The sequence below is a fragment of the Cupressus sempervirens genome, chromosome 3 (genome assembly GCF_028749045.1).
Source record: "Cupressus sempervirens isolate cs-2001-9-10 chromosome 3, ASM2874904v1, whole genome shotgun sequence".
Classification (NCBI taxonomy): Eukaryota; Viridiplantae; Streptophyta; class Pinopsida; order Cupressales; family Cupressaceae; genus Cupressus; species Cupressus sempervirens.
In genome coordinates this window covers 133199189-133213968 of record NC_143120.1, presented here as the reverse complement: position 1 = coordinate 133213968, position 14780 = coordinate 133199189, and the positions used below count along the sequence as shown (strand labels likewise).

At 36.6% G+C, this 14780-nt stretch overlaps 1 protein-coding gene across 1 annotated transcript in view; it reads left to right on the top strand.

Annotated features, from left to right (window-relative positions):
- LOC149565115 (anaphase-promoting complex subunit) overlaps positions 1–14780 on the top strand; it is a 249994-nt gene that overhangs the window by 175080 nt on the left and 60134 nt on the right. Inside the window, exons 13-14 of the mRNA XM_089818658.1 lie at positions 8137–8196; positions 8367–8434. Of these exons, the coding sequence (XP_089674784.1) occupies positions 8137–8196; positions 8367–8434 (128 nt within the window). The remainder of the gene's footprint in view (positions 1–8136; positions 8197–8366; positions 8435–14780) is intronic.

The window sequence follows — 14780 nt, the reverse complement described above, 5'->3', positions numbered from 1 at the left end:
TGTGTGAAGCAATTGCCCTATGATAAGGGTGAAGAAGAGGTCGTACGGAGGAAATACTAAAATGCCATATGGTGGAAAAGAAGTGATGTACGGTGACCAAGTTGCAAGCTGTATAGAGTCCAACGCCGATGCAATGACAAGGTGTCTATATGGTGATGAAAGTAATGAGGCCGTACATTGAAACAGAGGACCATACGTTGCGACAAAGTGCCATACGGTTGGAATAGAGGGTCGTATGCTGGAATAGAGGGCCGTACGACAGGAATTCTACTTGGCCGTATGGTGCAAGATGGAAAATGGCCGTACGGAAGGGAAGGCAAGGATGACCATACGTGAGGAAGAATACTAGGGCTGTACGGTGGATGCCGCTAGGAATCACAAATAGGTAGTGAGCTGTATGGAATATGGAATGGATTTACGCTTAGTGCCAGAACAATGCATTCGCTAATTAATACCAAAACAACTGATTCAATTTGTTACCAGAGATATAAGCATACGCATCGACAATAAAGATAGTGCTCTGATTTGCCAGACCCGAGCAAAGTTTTACATGCAACAACGAAATGGGATGAAGGTTAAATCCCACCTAAATCGCACGAGCCCAAATAGGGAAGATCTTTCACTTCCAAAATGGTGAACGACCTAGAACTCCAACAGGAATTTGTAGTACATAGAAATAATCCAATAAGCATACCTAAACACTACCTACAAGCCGTGCTTAAATACCCGTCACGAAAACTTTTCGAGGGTGTACAAAGATAGCCGACGGCGACACAAACTATAAAAACAAAATAAAAATGGGTTCGAGATATATTAAATCAATCAGCCCATTAACAATAGTTTGATAAATTATTTATTTTATAGTGGGAACATTACAGTCCTATCCCAAATTTTGCTTGTCCTCAAGCAATTGCAATCTCGGGTGTTGGAGAATGTGCTCACCCTCCCATGTCACGTCGTCCAATGGCAAGTGTTTCCAACGTATCAAATATTCCTTCATCGTGCGGTTTCGCAGAGTCTTCTGACGTACTTCAATGATCTCGACTGGTTCCAATATGAGCTTTCCTTCTTCATTGAGTGGTGGAAGGTCTGTGGCTATCATGATGTTCTGCCACATGACCTTCTTTAGGCATGAAACATGAAAGACGTTATGAATACGGCTTCCATCCAAAAGTTCGAACTCGTAAGTGGCTTGAACAATGCAATGGACTATGTGATAGGGGCCATAAAATCGCGGCTTTAGTTTTTCTTTTCCCTTTTCCTTTAATGAGGATTGTCGATATGGCTGGAGCCTGAGATAAACCAAGTCCCCTACTTCAAAACTCCTCTCCATTCGATGTCTGTCAGTGTACATCTTTTGTTGATTTTGTGCTCGTTGTAAGTTTTCCTTCAGGTTTTGTAGGATGTCCTGTCCTTCTTGAAGCCAGTCCCTTGCCCTCGGTGTGCGATTGTCTCCTAGCACTATGTCAATGAAGGAGAGGGGTTTGTACCTTACAGAGCTTTGAATGGTGCCATCTTGATGGACATGTGATACGTGGTATTGTAACAATATTCTCCTAGGTGTATCCACTCTATCAATGGAATGCGTCTTTCTTCTCTACTGGCTATAAACTCTCATTCACTGTCCACAGGCTGGTAGGATCGAAGTTTTGATACCATTGTAATGTTCCGAATCCCGTTCTTATATATGTGAGCTTTGGATGCTAATTTCTTGGATGTCAATTGAATAGGTAATATGCACAATAGGGGAATAACTAAAAGGCTAGGGAGTAATTATACTACATGAAGCAATGGTCGTATGATGAGGGTGAAGAAGAGGCCGTACGGAGGAGATACTAAAATGCTGTACGATGGAAAAGAAGTAATGTACAGTGACCAAGTTGTAAGCCGTACAGAGCACAACGCCGAAAGTAATGAGGCCGTATGTTGAAACAGAGGGCCGTACAGTTGTAACAGAGGGTTGTATGCTAGAATAGAGGGTCGTATGGTAGGAATTCTACTTGGCCGTACCTTGCAGGATGGAAAATGGCCTTATGGGAGGGAAGGCAAGGATGACTGTACGTGAGGAAGAATACTAGGGCCGTATGGTGGATGCCACTAGGAATCATAGATAGGTAGTGAGCTGTACGGAATATGGAATGGATCTATGCTTAGTGCTAGAACAATGCATTCGCTAATTAATTCCAAAACAACTGATTCAATTTTTTACTAGAGATATAAGTATACGCATCTGCAATAATGATAGTGCTCCAATTTGCTAGATCCGAGCAAAGTATTACATGCAACAACGGAATAGGGTGTGGGTTGAATCCCACCGAAACCATATGAGCCAAATAGGGAAGATTTTTCACTTCCGAAATGGCGAACGATCAAAAACTCCAATAGGAATTTGTAGTACATAGAAATAATTCAATAAGCATACCTAAACACTACCTACAAGCCGTGCTTAAATACTCGTCAGGAAAACTTCTCGAGGGTGTACAAAGATAGCCGACGACAACACAAACTACAAAAGGAAAATAAAAATGGGTTTGAGATATATTAAATTAGTCGGCCCATTAACAATAGTTTGATAAATGATTTATTTAATAATAGGAACATTACAAGCTCATGGTTCAATTTTCTGATGTCGTGCGTCTCTCTCCTCGTAGAAATTCCTGAGGTGTTTTACCGATGGTCCTCTTGTTCCACTTCTTCCCTACTTTTTTGTGACAGGTATGCTTGCACAATTAGGTGGGGAAGTTGGTCTAGGAATCGGTTTGTTGTCGGACTCGCGTGCATGGCATTCCACACTGTGTTCTGTGAAATGTCAATCTCCACGGCTTCTCTCTGTACGGATGTTTCTAGGCTTACACAGTAGAGAATGTGGAAGTTTTGGGTTACCTCATGTTCGCCTTCAAGGATTTTTGTTTCATCGTCCTCATTCTTTTTTCGGTTGTCTTCTATGGGTATTCCTATCTATCCTTGATCTTCCATTCGCTACTTCCGAATTAGAACTGGCAACGGTGCCAAATGTTCAGCCCGTAGGTGAAATGAAAGAAGCATATAATCAATGCAAAATACTATTCATTTATCAAATGCTTTCCGTACACAACAATGATGTTTCATACAATTATAATGATGCGCAAAAACATAAGTGTTCACGACATTTATAATGTTCGATACAGTGCCAATGAAATGACACAACTGTGTCTGCATCGGTAATTGTCTAACTGCTCATTTTGTCGGACAACATACATCCCTTACGATCACCATACAAGAGAGTAATGCCAACCATAAAGAACGTTAACACCAATTGAAATCCTCAATAACTCCTCCATTTCGTCCTCTAAATGAAATATGCAATGAAAGCTCTAGCAATAGCTGAATATCTGAATCATTAGTCAGCTTACTTGTGTCTCTTGAGTGAAAACACCAAGGAGTCTCCTGTTTTGTCTCTCAACAATGTGAAAAAGGTCGCCTGTAAGGGATTTTGACCTCACAAACTCTAAGAAGAACAATCTCTTTCAAGAACGAGAAGCAATATCCATAATATCAAACTCAACATATCTTCAAACTAGAGCCCCAATCCTCCTTTTATAGAGAACCATTATAGGAAAAGCAATTGTTTGCTTTTTCACAAAAGCTTTTTTTCTTGTCTTTTTGAATTTTTTTCGGAATAACACTGTTTGTCTTTTCACTACATTTTTGAAAATGCGCTTTTCCACTATTTTTGGGAAATGCACTTATTCCCCTTTCTGCTACTTTTATGCTTTTCCCTTTTATTTAATAGAAGTCACTTTCGTTTTAATTTCCCACTATAAAATTAAATAAGGTCCATTTCTTAAAATAAATTACCTTTAATTTAATTACTAGCCTCTATTGTCTCTTCATTAAAAAAAGACAATGATAAAGTTGAATCTTTAATTAATTAAACATTATTGTTATTTTATTTGAAATGCTTAAATAATATAAAATGCTAAGGTAATCATCAAAGTTGAATCCATTGACAATACTAAATAAGGTAAATTGCGCTAGCTGGCTTGTTGTGAAAGAACTTGAAATTTTTTCATTTATATCCTGTATTTTTCTTCGTCATTGAGATCTATCAAAAATATTGACATTAATCTTTTTCTTCTTTATAAGTCATCAAATGACAGTATGGAAAACGATTAGAAATACTATGTAAATAACCTAGGAAACCTGACAATGCCATTTTTAAATTTGCATCCGACTTTTTTACTGTGTTTAAGCTTTTTAAATAATCATTAAACAAAATGATTTGCAAAAAATCAGAAGTAGACAGAATAATAAAAGATTGATTGCTCGAAACTAACTCACTAAAAATAGGATGTATGGGAAAATACATCTAAAATGACTCTAGGAAAGGGTTTGTTCACCATAAATGCTAGAACTTATAAGCAAATCTGCTATTGCGAATATTTTGGATGAATAGCCTCCATGATTCCCTAACCCCAACGTATTAGCCTATGAGAGTCAATTAAATAAACTAACTGTCCCACCCTCTCGAACTGATTAGGAAGGGACCAATATAGCTACATATCCTGTGGACACTTCCACAGCCAAAACGGCCACACTTCGGAAACAAGGACATCTCGAGGAAGAGGGGATAGGTATGAGACGCCCCCCCCCTCCTTGTCCCCTTTTTTTGAAAATTCCTAGGAAATGTCTCAAAAACTTGGGCATATCCGTACATCCCAGGATATTTGGGGATGCCTTGGAAGTCCCTGGGACGGCTGGGCGTCCCCAATTTTATAGACAATGCCAACACTTAGAATATATATTTTTTTTTAATAAAGTGGGTGCCTCCTTCCAAGTTCACCCTAACATGCTCATAACTGTTTGGCAGTTAATTTATGCTATTTGGGGCCCTCTGATTAGTATTTGACAACATTAAGTTAATAATCATGGAATTAATATTGATGTTATAGTCATGCTATACCTCAGAATTATATAGCAGACTGTTTGCAAGGTGCTAGGAAAGTCTGGAAATTGCATTATAGACCTAGAACATGCATCCTTATGCCATTTTTTGGCATTAAATCAGTGCTAGGTTGGTCTTGGGTTGACTTGGGTCCTTTGTGGAAGATATGGTGAATATTGAAGTTGCATCAAGATGTCTTACTATAACAAACCTATATCATGATCATAATTGTATAAAGAACCTTTTTTATTAATAATAATATTAGTCCACTTACAATGAATTGAAAGTCTAATTTCACAAGTAAATGATAGTAGTGTGTTTCAATTTAGAATGTGGGTTATTGTTCACATTGGTATTGAAAATAAATTCTAAATTATGTTCTTGGGTACATTTCAAATTTTTATGTTATTATTTTAATATTACATCTACACTTACAATAATTCCACATATGAATGCATTATAGCATATTGAGCATTGAGTTTGATTATTGAAATGTTGTATGTTAAGGTTCGATGATGTTTAAATAGCATGGTTTATCCATGTGTTCGTATGAATGTAATATACATGGAAATTTCCTTATATATTTTATATTTTCGAATTTTCCCTATATATATCATAGTAACGAGACTTGCCATGAGTCGTCCGAGTCAGCGAGTCAAGTTACCTTAGCCGGGTCAAAATGACCCGTGACCCTAGCTTGGCGGGTCAACTGAGCTGACTTGGCTGACTCGATTGACTCATCTAACTTGGCTGATTTTTAATTTTTTTGCCTTTGTTGTTATGTAATCGATGTATGTTATGCATGTGATCAAATTACCCTCTATTTTATGATGTTATTGTGTCTTTAATCTTTATTCAATAATGGGTGCATGGATTTAATTTAAATAAAAGAAAATCTCTAAATTTCAAGGGCTTTGTCACTTTGCCGAGTCACTGCCGAGTCCAAGTCGGGTCATGAGTCGAGTTGCCCTTGCCGAGTCCGAGTCGGGTCCAAGTCTCGTTACTTTGATATATATATATATAAAGCCGTCTTCATTTGCCGTCCCCCTCGTCCCCAAAATCGGTAAATTTTTTTGCCGTCCATTAAACCTGTCACCCCGTCCCTTGCCGTTTGCGTCCTAGAAACTCAGGGGAACATAGCAATATAGTTACAATCAGCCATAGGTTTGCCTCATCTTGGTTTTTATCCTAGGAGCAAATTTCCCAACCTGTACTAGATGCTTGTAGAATACTTAGTACTCACTCAAATAAGATGGAGATAGTTCTTAATTGATTGGGTCCAAATCTTTTGTTTAGATTGATTGGGTTTTTCTCTTATATTTTATGGAAATTTCAAGCGACATTGAATTTCATGGTTTGGTGAAGGAGAAATATCTCAAGATTGTGACATACATTCTATAAGTATTAATAATTGAGCTTGACCTAGCACCTATCAATGATAAACCGTGATGATTGCAGGATGTAGGATGAGTGTCTTGACACCTAGGGTGGCCTAGGCATAGGAATCTAATAAATATCTTAGCTAGAACAAGAAACCAAATCTATCGGATCATGCCAACATAATAAGGAGCATAATCTGTGTTGGATCATGGTCATTGATGTCAAAGGGTAAATCCGATGTATAATTGTTGCAGAAATTGTGCCAAATTTATGGCACTATGATCATCTCTTGGCATAATAGTTTGGAAGAGAGAATAAACTTAGAGATAAAGAAATGCTAACAGTTGAAGGTTGAGAGTCAATCTCCTTTGATGAACAAAGTCCTAAAAATGGTCATTTTGAGCCTAAAATGGGGCCTCAAAAATTGACAGCTAATATGCCCCCTTCTCAGAATTAATTTATTCCAGAGACTTGCACCTACTTTTATTCCCATAGGCAAGCATTAGATTAGGGGAATAAATTAATAAAAACATCTTAAGTAGTCCAGTAACTTTGTTTATAATTTTCTGAAGGGATTACTTAAAGTATTATTATTTTTCTTTAAAGCCGGCTAAAGTGAAATTTATGTTTACACCTTTGAAGATGACTTTAAGTGGAAATGCTAATTTGAAATTTAAAAGAGAATTTAAGAACAGAGTGGGAAGGGAAAAATAACATCCATTGCTTTTTTATTATACCCTATGTCAGAGCTTGGGTATTTTTTTTCATCCCCATACTCATGGAAGAAAATCCTGTGTTGTAGAAACTTGGAGGATGAAATCCCTATCAATTCTTACTTGGGGGAATTCCATTTAAGAGTCACATCGTAGTATTCCAGCTTTGGTTTAGGGAAGGGTTCTCATAGTAAATTTGAGGGTTAGTAGTGGGTTCAAAATATCATCAAATTCCCTTTATTATTGTAGAGGATTTTTTAATATATTGGTCTTATCATTTTCAATGCCTACTGTCATGTTAGAGAGGATAGCCATGCTATTCACTTTTCTAGCCACATGTTTTTCTTGGTTGGCTGCTATATTACCTTTCTTGGTTAGTGTAAAGGTAGTATCATTTATTTTGTATGCTAATGTCATCAATAGGGAGGCACTATGATTATATTTGCATGTCTAATATTTGGAAAGGACTTTTCCTGGGCTGCATACATCCTTGAATGGGCTGTAATAGTTGAATTTTAATAATTTTTGCTTTTTCATGCCTGGCAATTAATCTAGTAATTCATTTTAATTCTGACTTGGTGGCCATAGCATTGTTGAAGAAAGTTTCATGAATGTTGAAGGGGCCGTACTATCTAGTATCTTTATGCTGTCACCTATTTAAAGGGACTAGCATATATTTTAAGTTAGCATTTTATTGCTGCTGGTTATTCTGTCAGCCATTGGCCAAACTCAATGCTAGGTATTTCATCGTATATTTGTATGTGATCCTTTATGTCTGAATATGAATATAATTAATCATTTAAGGCATATCAGGGAGCTGCAATATGTATTAGAAAAACTTCAAAAAAAGAAAAAATGATGTTACCAGTATTAGTGCGTTCTAGTTTCTATTTATGTTTGGTTTTTAGATTTGTATGCTGTTATTTTGTATTTGGTCGTTATTTTGCATTGCCTTATTTGCTGATTCATACTGTTCCCAATGTTAATTTTAAGTTCAATATCAGATATTGGGTATGTCTCCTGTTTTTTAAAACTTTTTTCGCATTGATGTTATTAGGTACAAAGCAAACTTTTTAGATACACATTTTGTAGAAACTAATGAACATTACTTTCTTACAGCGGTCCACTGGTCCGGTTAAATGCATTGGTTCACACTATGTGTTATGCAGATTCTGCCAGGTCAGTTATATTTATATGTTTGAGAGGCTTTGTAGAGTAAGGGATATAGACTTTGGTTTCTAATTAAAAGACATTTACACACACATAATCCATCTACTCAACATTCAATCAACATTATCCTACTTTCTGCATCAACTGTTCATTCTCTCAAATGTGAGTTGATCTTTCAGTGCAGATGACTTATGTCTAGCATATGTGAAACTTATTCAACATCTTGCGATGTTCAAGGGATATAAAGGTAATAAATTATAATTCCAGTTGCTAGTATTAAGGATGAAGTGTATGAGACAGATCTTTGAATTCTTACAGTCATTGTAAATGTTTCAAACCCATTGACTTATATAGGCATATAGAGTGTGCTTGTACTTTTGGAATATTGTTAGATTTTGATGTCTAAAAATTCTTGAACTCATAGATTATAACATGAAAAACAAAGGCCCTAGATGATGAAACTTTCAGGGATCCTTGGATGATTATGTATAACCTCATTTACTGTGGAATCAAACTTTTAAAAATTGCTTCCTTTTTGGGACTGGCTTCCATAGGTTTACAATCATAACCTCCAAGATATTGTCTTTATTATGCATGATACATTTGTCAACATATATAGCTTGTCAGCGATGTCTCAAATGTGAGGATACAGACATAATGTCAACAAAAATGAATCTAGTTGTTCATCATGTAATGCCTGTCATTTGCCGACTAGGTTGATATCACGTTGGTAACTCACCCTCTTATGTGCTCTAAAAAACTGTCATTGATAGCCACTATAGTGAAACAATTTTATCTCTAAAAATGTTTGAGGATGTAGTGCTAATCCAAAACATTGATTATTGATAGAAGTTGTGGACAAGTACTGTGGATCTCGCCAAATCCAATAACAAGAACCCTTAAAACTATTCTTGAAAGTTAAAGAAAATATTAATATTATACAATTCGATCAAAATTAAGAACTCGAGTCATAGTTCAAAATCTCACAACATGCTATCAGCTTTTTAATTTGTCTCTTTCGTGACAACTCAAGTTGGAATAGTATGTGATATGAAGATCTAAACGAACACTAGGCACGAAGCATTGATGTGAAGATCTAAAGTGTTGATTAGAAAACTATATGCAAAACATATAGTTATTGACACTATAGAATGTTTCATGTGGGGTTTGAAATAATGGCATAAATAACTGCCTATCTGATTATAGTATTTAAAAATATTAACACTACTGCTCATCTTACAAACAAGATTTTATAGAATTTATCACTGAAAGTATGTAACTTGGAACGAGAATGTAACTTTGAACGAGTACAGATCAATAATATTTAAACAGAATTAAAAAAGAAATGAGAATCAGGACAAAATAACATGCGATTCTTGTATTTGAAATGTTATGTTGCATGAAAAGCTAAAGTACTTAAAGGTTTTTGAAGAGCATGAAATAAAGAAGTTAGAGGCAAATTCTATTGTAAGCAGAGAATAATTAAAAACAAATTGAAGTGATTACCAAAATTGGCCATGGCCAAGGCCAAAACTAGCAATTTGATGCAGGTAAGATAAATTTATTAATGACCAACAAATGACCACAAACAGGTCAATGGGATTGTAGATAACAAACCAGGGTGTAGCCACCATTGGAGACACCAAATGGTGACCAAAGAAAATCACGGCCAAAAAATATAGTAGATCTTTTGAAGTAAATTGAAACCCTAATCACCATGAGACTTCAACAATAATCTTGCCAACCCTATGGCTTGCCACGAAGGATTTCAATATTCATAACTATTAGTTCTCATTTGCTAAACGGAAAACTATTGATGGTTGAAATTGATGAATGTGTTGGCTAAAAGTTTTGTAATTTGCTATGACGAAAACTTACAAAATTGTAACTTTAGGAAATGTCAAGTGAGATTACTCTCTTTTTAGCAAAAGAAGAGGCACCCTTCTTTCCGTAGGTGTCTCCAACAAGGACTTAATTGGAAATTAAAAATAGGGTGGTTCTCTTAATCTATTCCTCTTTTTCCAGGAATGATTTTACAAACAATTCTCGAGCAGCTTTAAAACTTCAACAAAAAGTACCTATTGCAATGATAATATCGATGACTTTTGAGTTGACGTACAAACAACACATAAGGCAGCAGTCTAGTTTTATATGGGTGGAGCATTTGTAAAAACCCAAAGTCTTTTGCACTTATGCCAAGTGATGTTTTAATAACTTGAATAAATGTAAGGCACAAAGTCTTTTACCAAATACTCACTAAATTCTATGAAAATACGTAACACTAGAGCACAAAGCTTTTCAGCCTTTGGTATTTGAAGCCAAAATCAACTATATCAATTTGCCCTTATGCAGCCCAAAATCTCCAAAAGCTCAAATTGAACTATAACTCAGAATGCAATATGCAGCTCAAAGTCTACAAGATTGAATTCAAATCCCTCTTGAACAAAGCATAAACTCACAGTGAATATTTAGAAAATAGCACTTTGAATCAATACAAAGTTTGAAAGCAAGTTGCTTCTTTTATTGAAAGCAATTTAATCTACTTCCAAACACAAAGTCTTAGAGTGCATATATAGATTGACAGAGTTTTCTTGCATTGCTCAAAAGATGAAAATTACAATGAGCTCCCTCCTGTAGTTATAGACAAGGGGCTGAGAGTGAAAACTTAGAGAAACCCAACTAATTGAGACTTATTTGACAACTAACTATCTACAATTGACTTATTCAATATTGCAAGTCCTAATGTCTTGCATTGAGATTACATGCTTCAATTTCGCAGGTGATATTATTAGATGCAATTACATCTTGTTTTACATTACATGTAATTTGTCAATAACAAAATTTCAAAATGCTTGAGTAAAATAAACCGTCTGACAAGATAGGACTCCTATTACATCATCCTTTTTTGGTCTTTATGCAGCTGCAAGATTCTTCATGATTGATGTGTTTAGGTTTGGTGGGAACATCTAGAAACATGAACTTGCTTATCAGATCATTTTGTATCACAACCTTAATTGGAAAAAAATCCTTTCAATGTTTCTTTCCATCTTTTCCTTCAAAACATTCTATGCACGTAATCATTCCATCACTAATCCCTTTCCTTGTATGGCTCCACCGTGTGGTAGTTCTTGCCTTGTGTCACTGTTTAGCCTTGGAATCCATTTGCGAAATAAAATCAATGTTGTGATTTGTTACTTGGGTAGATAATATGGGAAAACAAGAGAAGTCGTGGATCTTTCTTCTTTGCCCAAAGGAGGTTATCCTGGATTAGTCACACATATTGTCCAATAGCCTTCTTAAGACATGAAACTTGAAAGACATTATGAATCTGACTATCAGGTGGTAACTCAATTTAATTTGCCACTTCTTCAATCCTCCTCACTATCTTGTATGGGCCATAAAACTTGGGTTTAAGCTTGTCTACACCACTCTTCTTCAATGAACTTTGCATGCATGTGATTGCATAGAAATACCATATCCTCAACCTTAGAAATTCTCTTTGTTTGGTGGCGATCGACATACATCTTTTGCCACATTTGTGCATGCTGAATATTATCTCTAAGAACCCTGAGGATATCTTGATGATCTTGTAACTAATCCTTGGCTCATGGAGCTCTAATGTCATGAAAAGCCAAATAATGATAGTCAAAGGCTTATAACCATAGAGAGCCTGAAAAGAGACATGCCAATAGTCATGTGATATGTAGAATTATAACAATACTCCCCAAGATACAACCACTTGACCCACACTTTGCTCACTTGGAACATAATTTCAAAGATAACTTTGTACCCATTTATTCATGATCTCCATTGGAAAGCCTGTCTGAGAATGGTAGATGTTACTAGGAGTCAACTTTCTTCCTGCCAATCTAAACATCTCTTGCTAGAAAATTTTGAGGAAATTACTATCACTGATAATGGTCTTGGGTAGACCATGCAATTCTAAATTCCTCTCCAAAAACTGACTCTGCCACCTAAGAGGCTGTCCGATCAATTGTCATGGCATAGAAGTGGGAAAATTTAGTCAATTGAACAACAACAACAAATGTATTGCAGTGAAACCCAAGAACTTGCACCACCCAAAAAACCTTGAAGTACAATCCCTAGGATTTCCCTGCACTAGGTTACTTTGAGTACCTAAGTACCCCCACTTCTGCCGTTCTGCAACCATGCTACCGCTAGGGTGGATGCTTGGAGTTCTATTTGAAATTTGATTTTTGAGTATTACTATTGGGTATGTACTATGTCACTATGTTGAATGCTCAATGGTTCTGGTTCGTGTTGTAATTTTGCTATATGCAAGGATTTAAATTTTGTATGTTATACTGAAACATCATTTTAAGTTCTATATTTAAAGTATACAACACCCCCTTGGCCCCTTGCCATCTCGAAATCGAGGCCCTTTTCCCCCCAGTCTTGGAAATGTGCCTTGGCATCTCGATGTACCCCATCGCTAGTGTCACATTGATATATTGTGCTTACCCTATACCCTCGATAGACTTGTAATGAATTCCATAGCCTTACTCTCACATTTCTACACAAGAACAGATAAAGGCTGTAATAATCTAACAGGAAACACATGCTTTGACTTGTTTTGTTGACAAGTCAAACACTCTCTAACATGCTTAAGGATGTCATCCTTAATGTAATATCCTCTACTGGGACTTCAGTTAAATAGTTTTTTCCAAAGTAACAATAATCGGAATTGGATCGGAATCAGCAAGGCTGAATCGAATCGTGAATCGGCAATGAATCGGCGATGAATCAGCAAATTTGAAAAAACCCTTTAAATTTAAAGATTTTAACAATTTAAAACTTATTTCATGCACCCTTTATTGAATATAACTTAAACACACTATAACATCATCAAATAGAAGTTAAAACTTAACATATATAAACATGGAACATAAAATCCATCACATACGTAACTATGTTATCTAAAATGTAAATTGTAGGCTAGCTGAAGTAAATATAAATCAAATGCTCATAATGATTTAAATCATAGAATGTATGTAAGATGATCCATAAGACATCAAATCATAAATGTATGTAAGAATCTAAGATGAAGATCCATGAAAGTTTGAAACATATGTCTATCAATGATTCATTATCAATATTTCTAAACAAAATATAAAAACAAGGCTCCAGCTCAAGCCTTAGACTCATAGTCATCATCATCATCCTCAACATCATCCTGAAGCTCAGCTGTAGCCTCAGCCTCAGCCTCTGAGTATCCAGTGTGCCTAGTAGCAAGGCGTCTAATGTAGGTCCTAGAGGACTGCTGAGCCATATCTCCCGCATGTAAGATGGGCTTACGAACGTCGCTAGGGCCTGTGCCTGTGCGTGCACGTATGTGTCTACAATGCCTGAAGAACGTGCTCTAGCTGCCTCAGCCTCTATATCCACCTGGTCAACCCATGCATGGTCTTCCTCAGTGAAGACTGAATCCACAACCTTTGTGAGCCACTCTGATTTTGGATCAATCTCCTCCAGAATGAGCAGAGAGGAGTCAGTGCCCAAAATCTGTCTGATCCTAAGACGAAGGTTGTAATGAACAAAGACAATATCATTCAACTTCTGCACTGTCAACCTGTTTCTCCTCTTTGAATGGATGTGCTCGAACATGGACCAACTGCGCTCACATCCAGAAGCGCTGCTTGGCTGACTCAGAATACGGATGGCAATTTTTTGAAGTTTTGGGGTTGTGGCCCCAAACATTTGCCACCATCTATCTGCAATAAGGGAAAATAGAAACAATTAGTCTCATTTACAAATTACAAGTTAACTCTAAAATTACATAATCAACTTTAAGTTTATAATCTAGATTCATGAACATTGAATATATTATTTAATTTTTACCTGGTTGTAGTGTTGTCTGAGCATTTATGGCCATCCTGCCAGAGAAAAGTGGCCCCTCTTTATTGTTGAACTGGTCTAGCTCAACAATCGCAGTAGGGCTATCTTCATCGCTACTCAACCTTTGAATCACTGTGTATAAGCCAGTGAGAACCTCCGCATCTGCCTTGAACTTAGGACGGAAACGAAATGCTGGATTCAGAAAGTAAGTTGCTGCATGGATGGGTCGATGGAGCTAATTCTGCCATCTCCTATTGATGATGTCTCAAATAGGGCCATACCTCTCCTGCACTCCTGCATATTGGGCTCTGATGGCCTCCTTGGCCCTATCCATGCCTTCATAAATGTAGCCCATAGAGGGCTTCTCCCCATCAGCAGTTCATAGCAAAGCTACAAGGGGCTCAGTGACCCACATATAAAGTAAAACAAAAAATTTGAGTCAAAACTTAAATATAAAATAATATAACTTAGAGTAAAAGTAAAATACTAAATGTTAAATTGCAATAAATTTACCTTCATGATTTCTCTAGTGGGTTTCCAAAAACCATCCTCATCAAATATGCAATCCACCACATCTATCCCTACAGTGGTTGTAGCATAGGAAGAGGAAATCCAGTCCCGCCCAACAAACATGCTTCTCAATTCATCCCTTGATGTCAACAAGGACTGCAGGGTGATGAAATTCGAGGCAAACCTCGTGATACCTGGGCGAGCTAACTCCTTGCCTTCTGTGTACT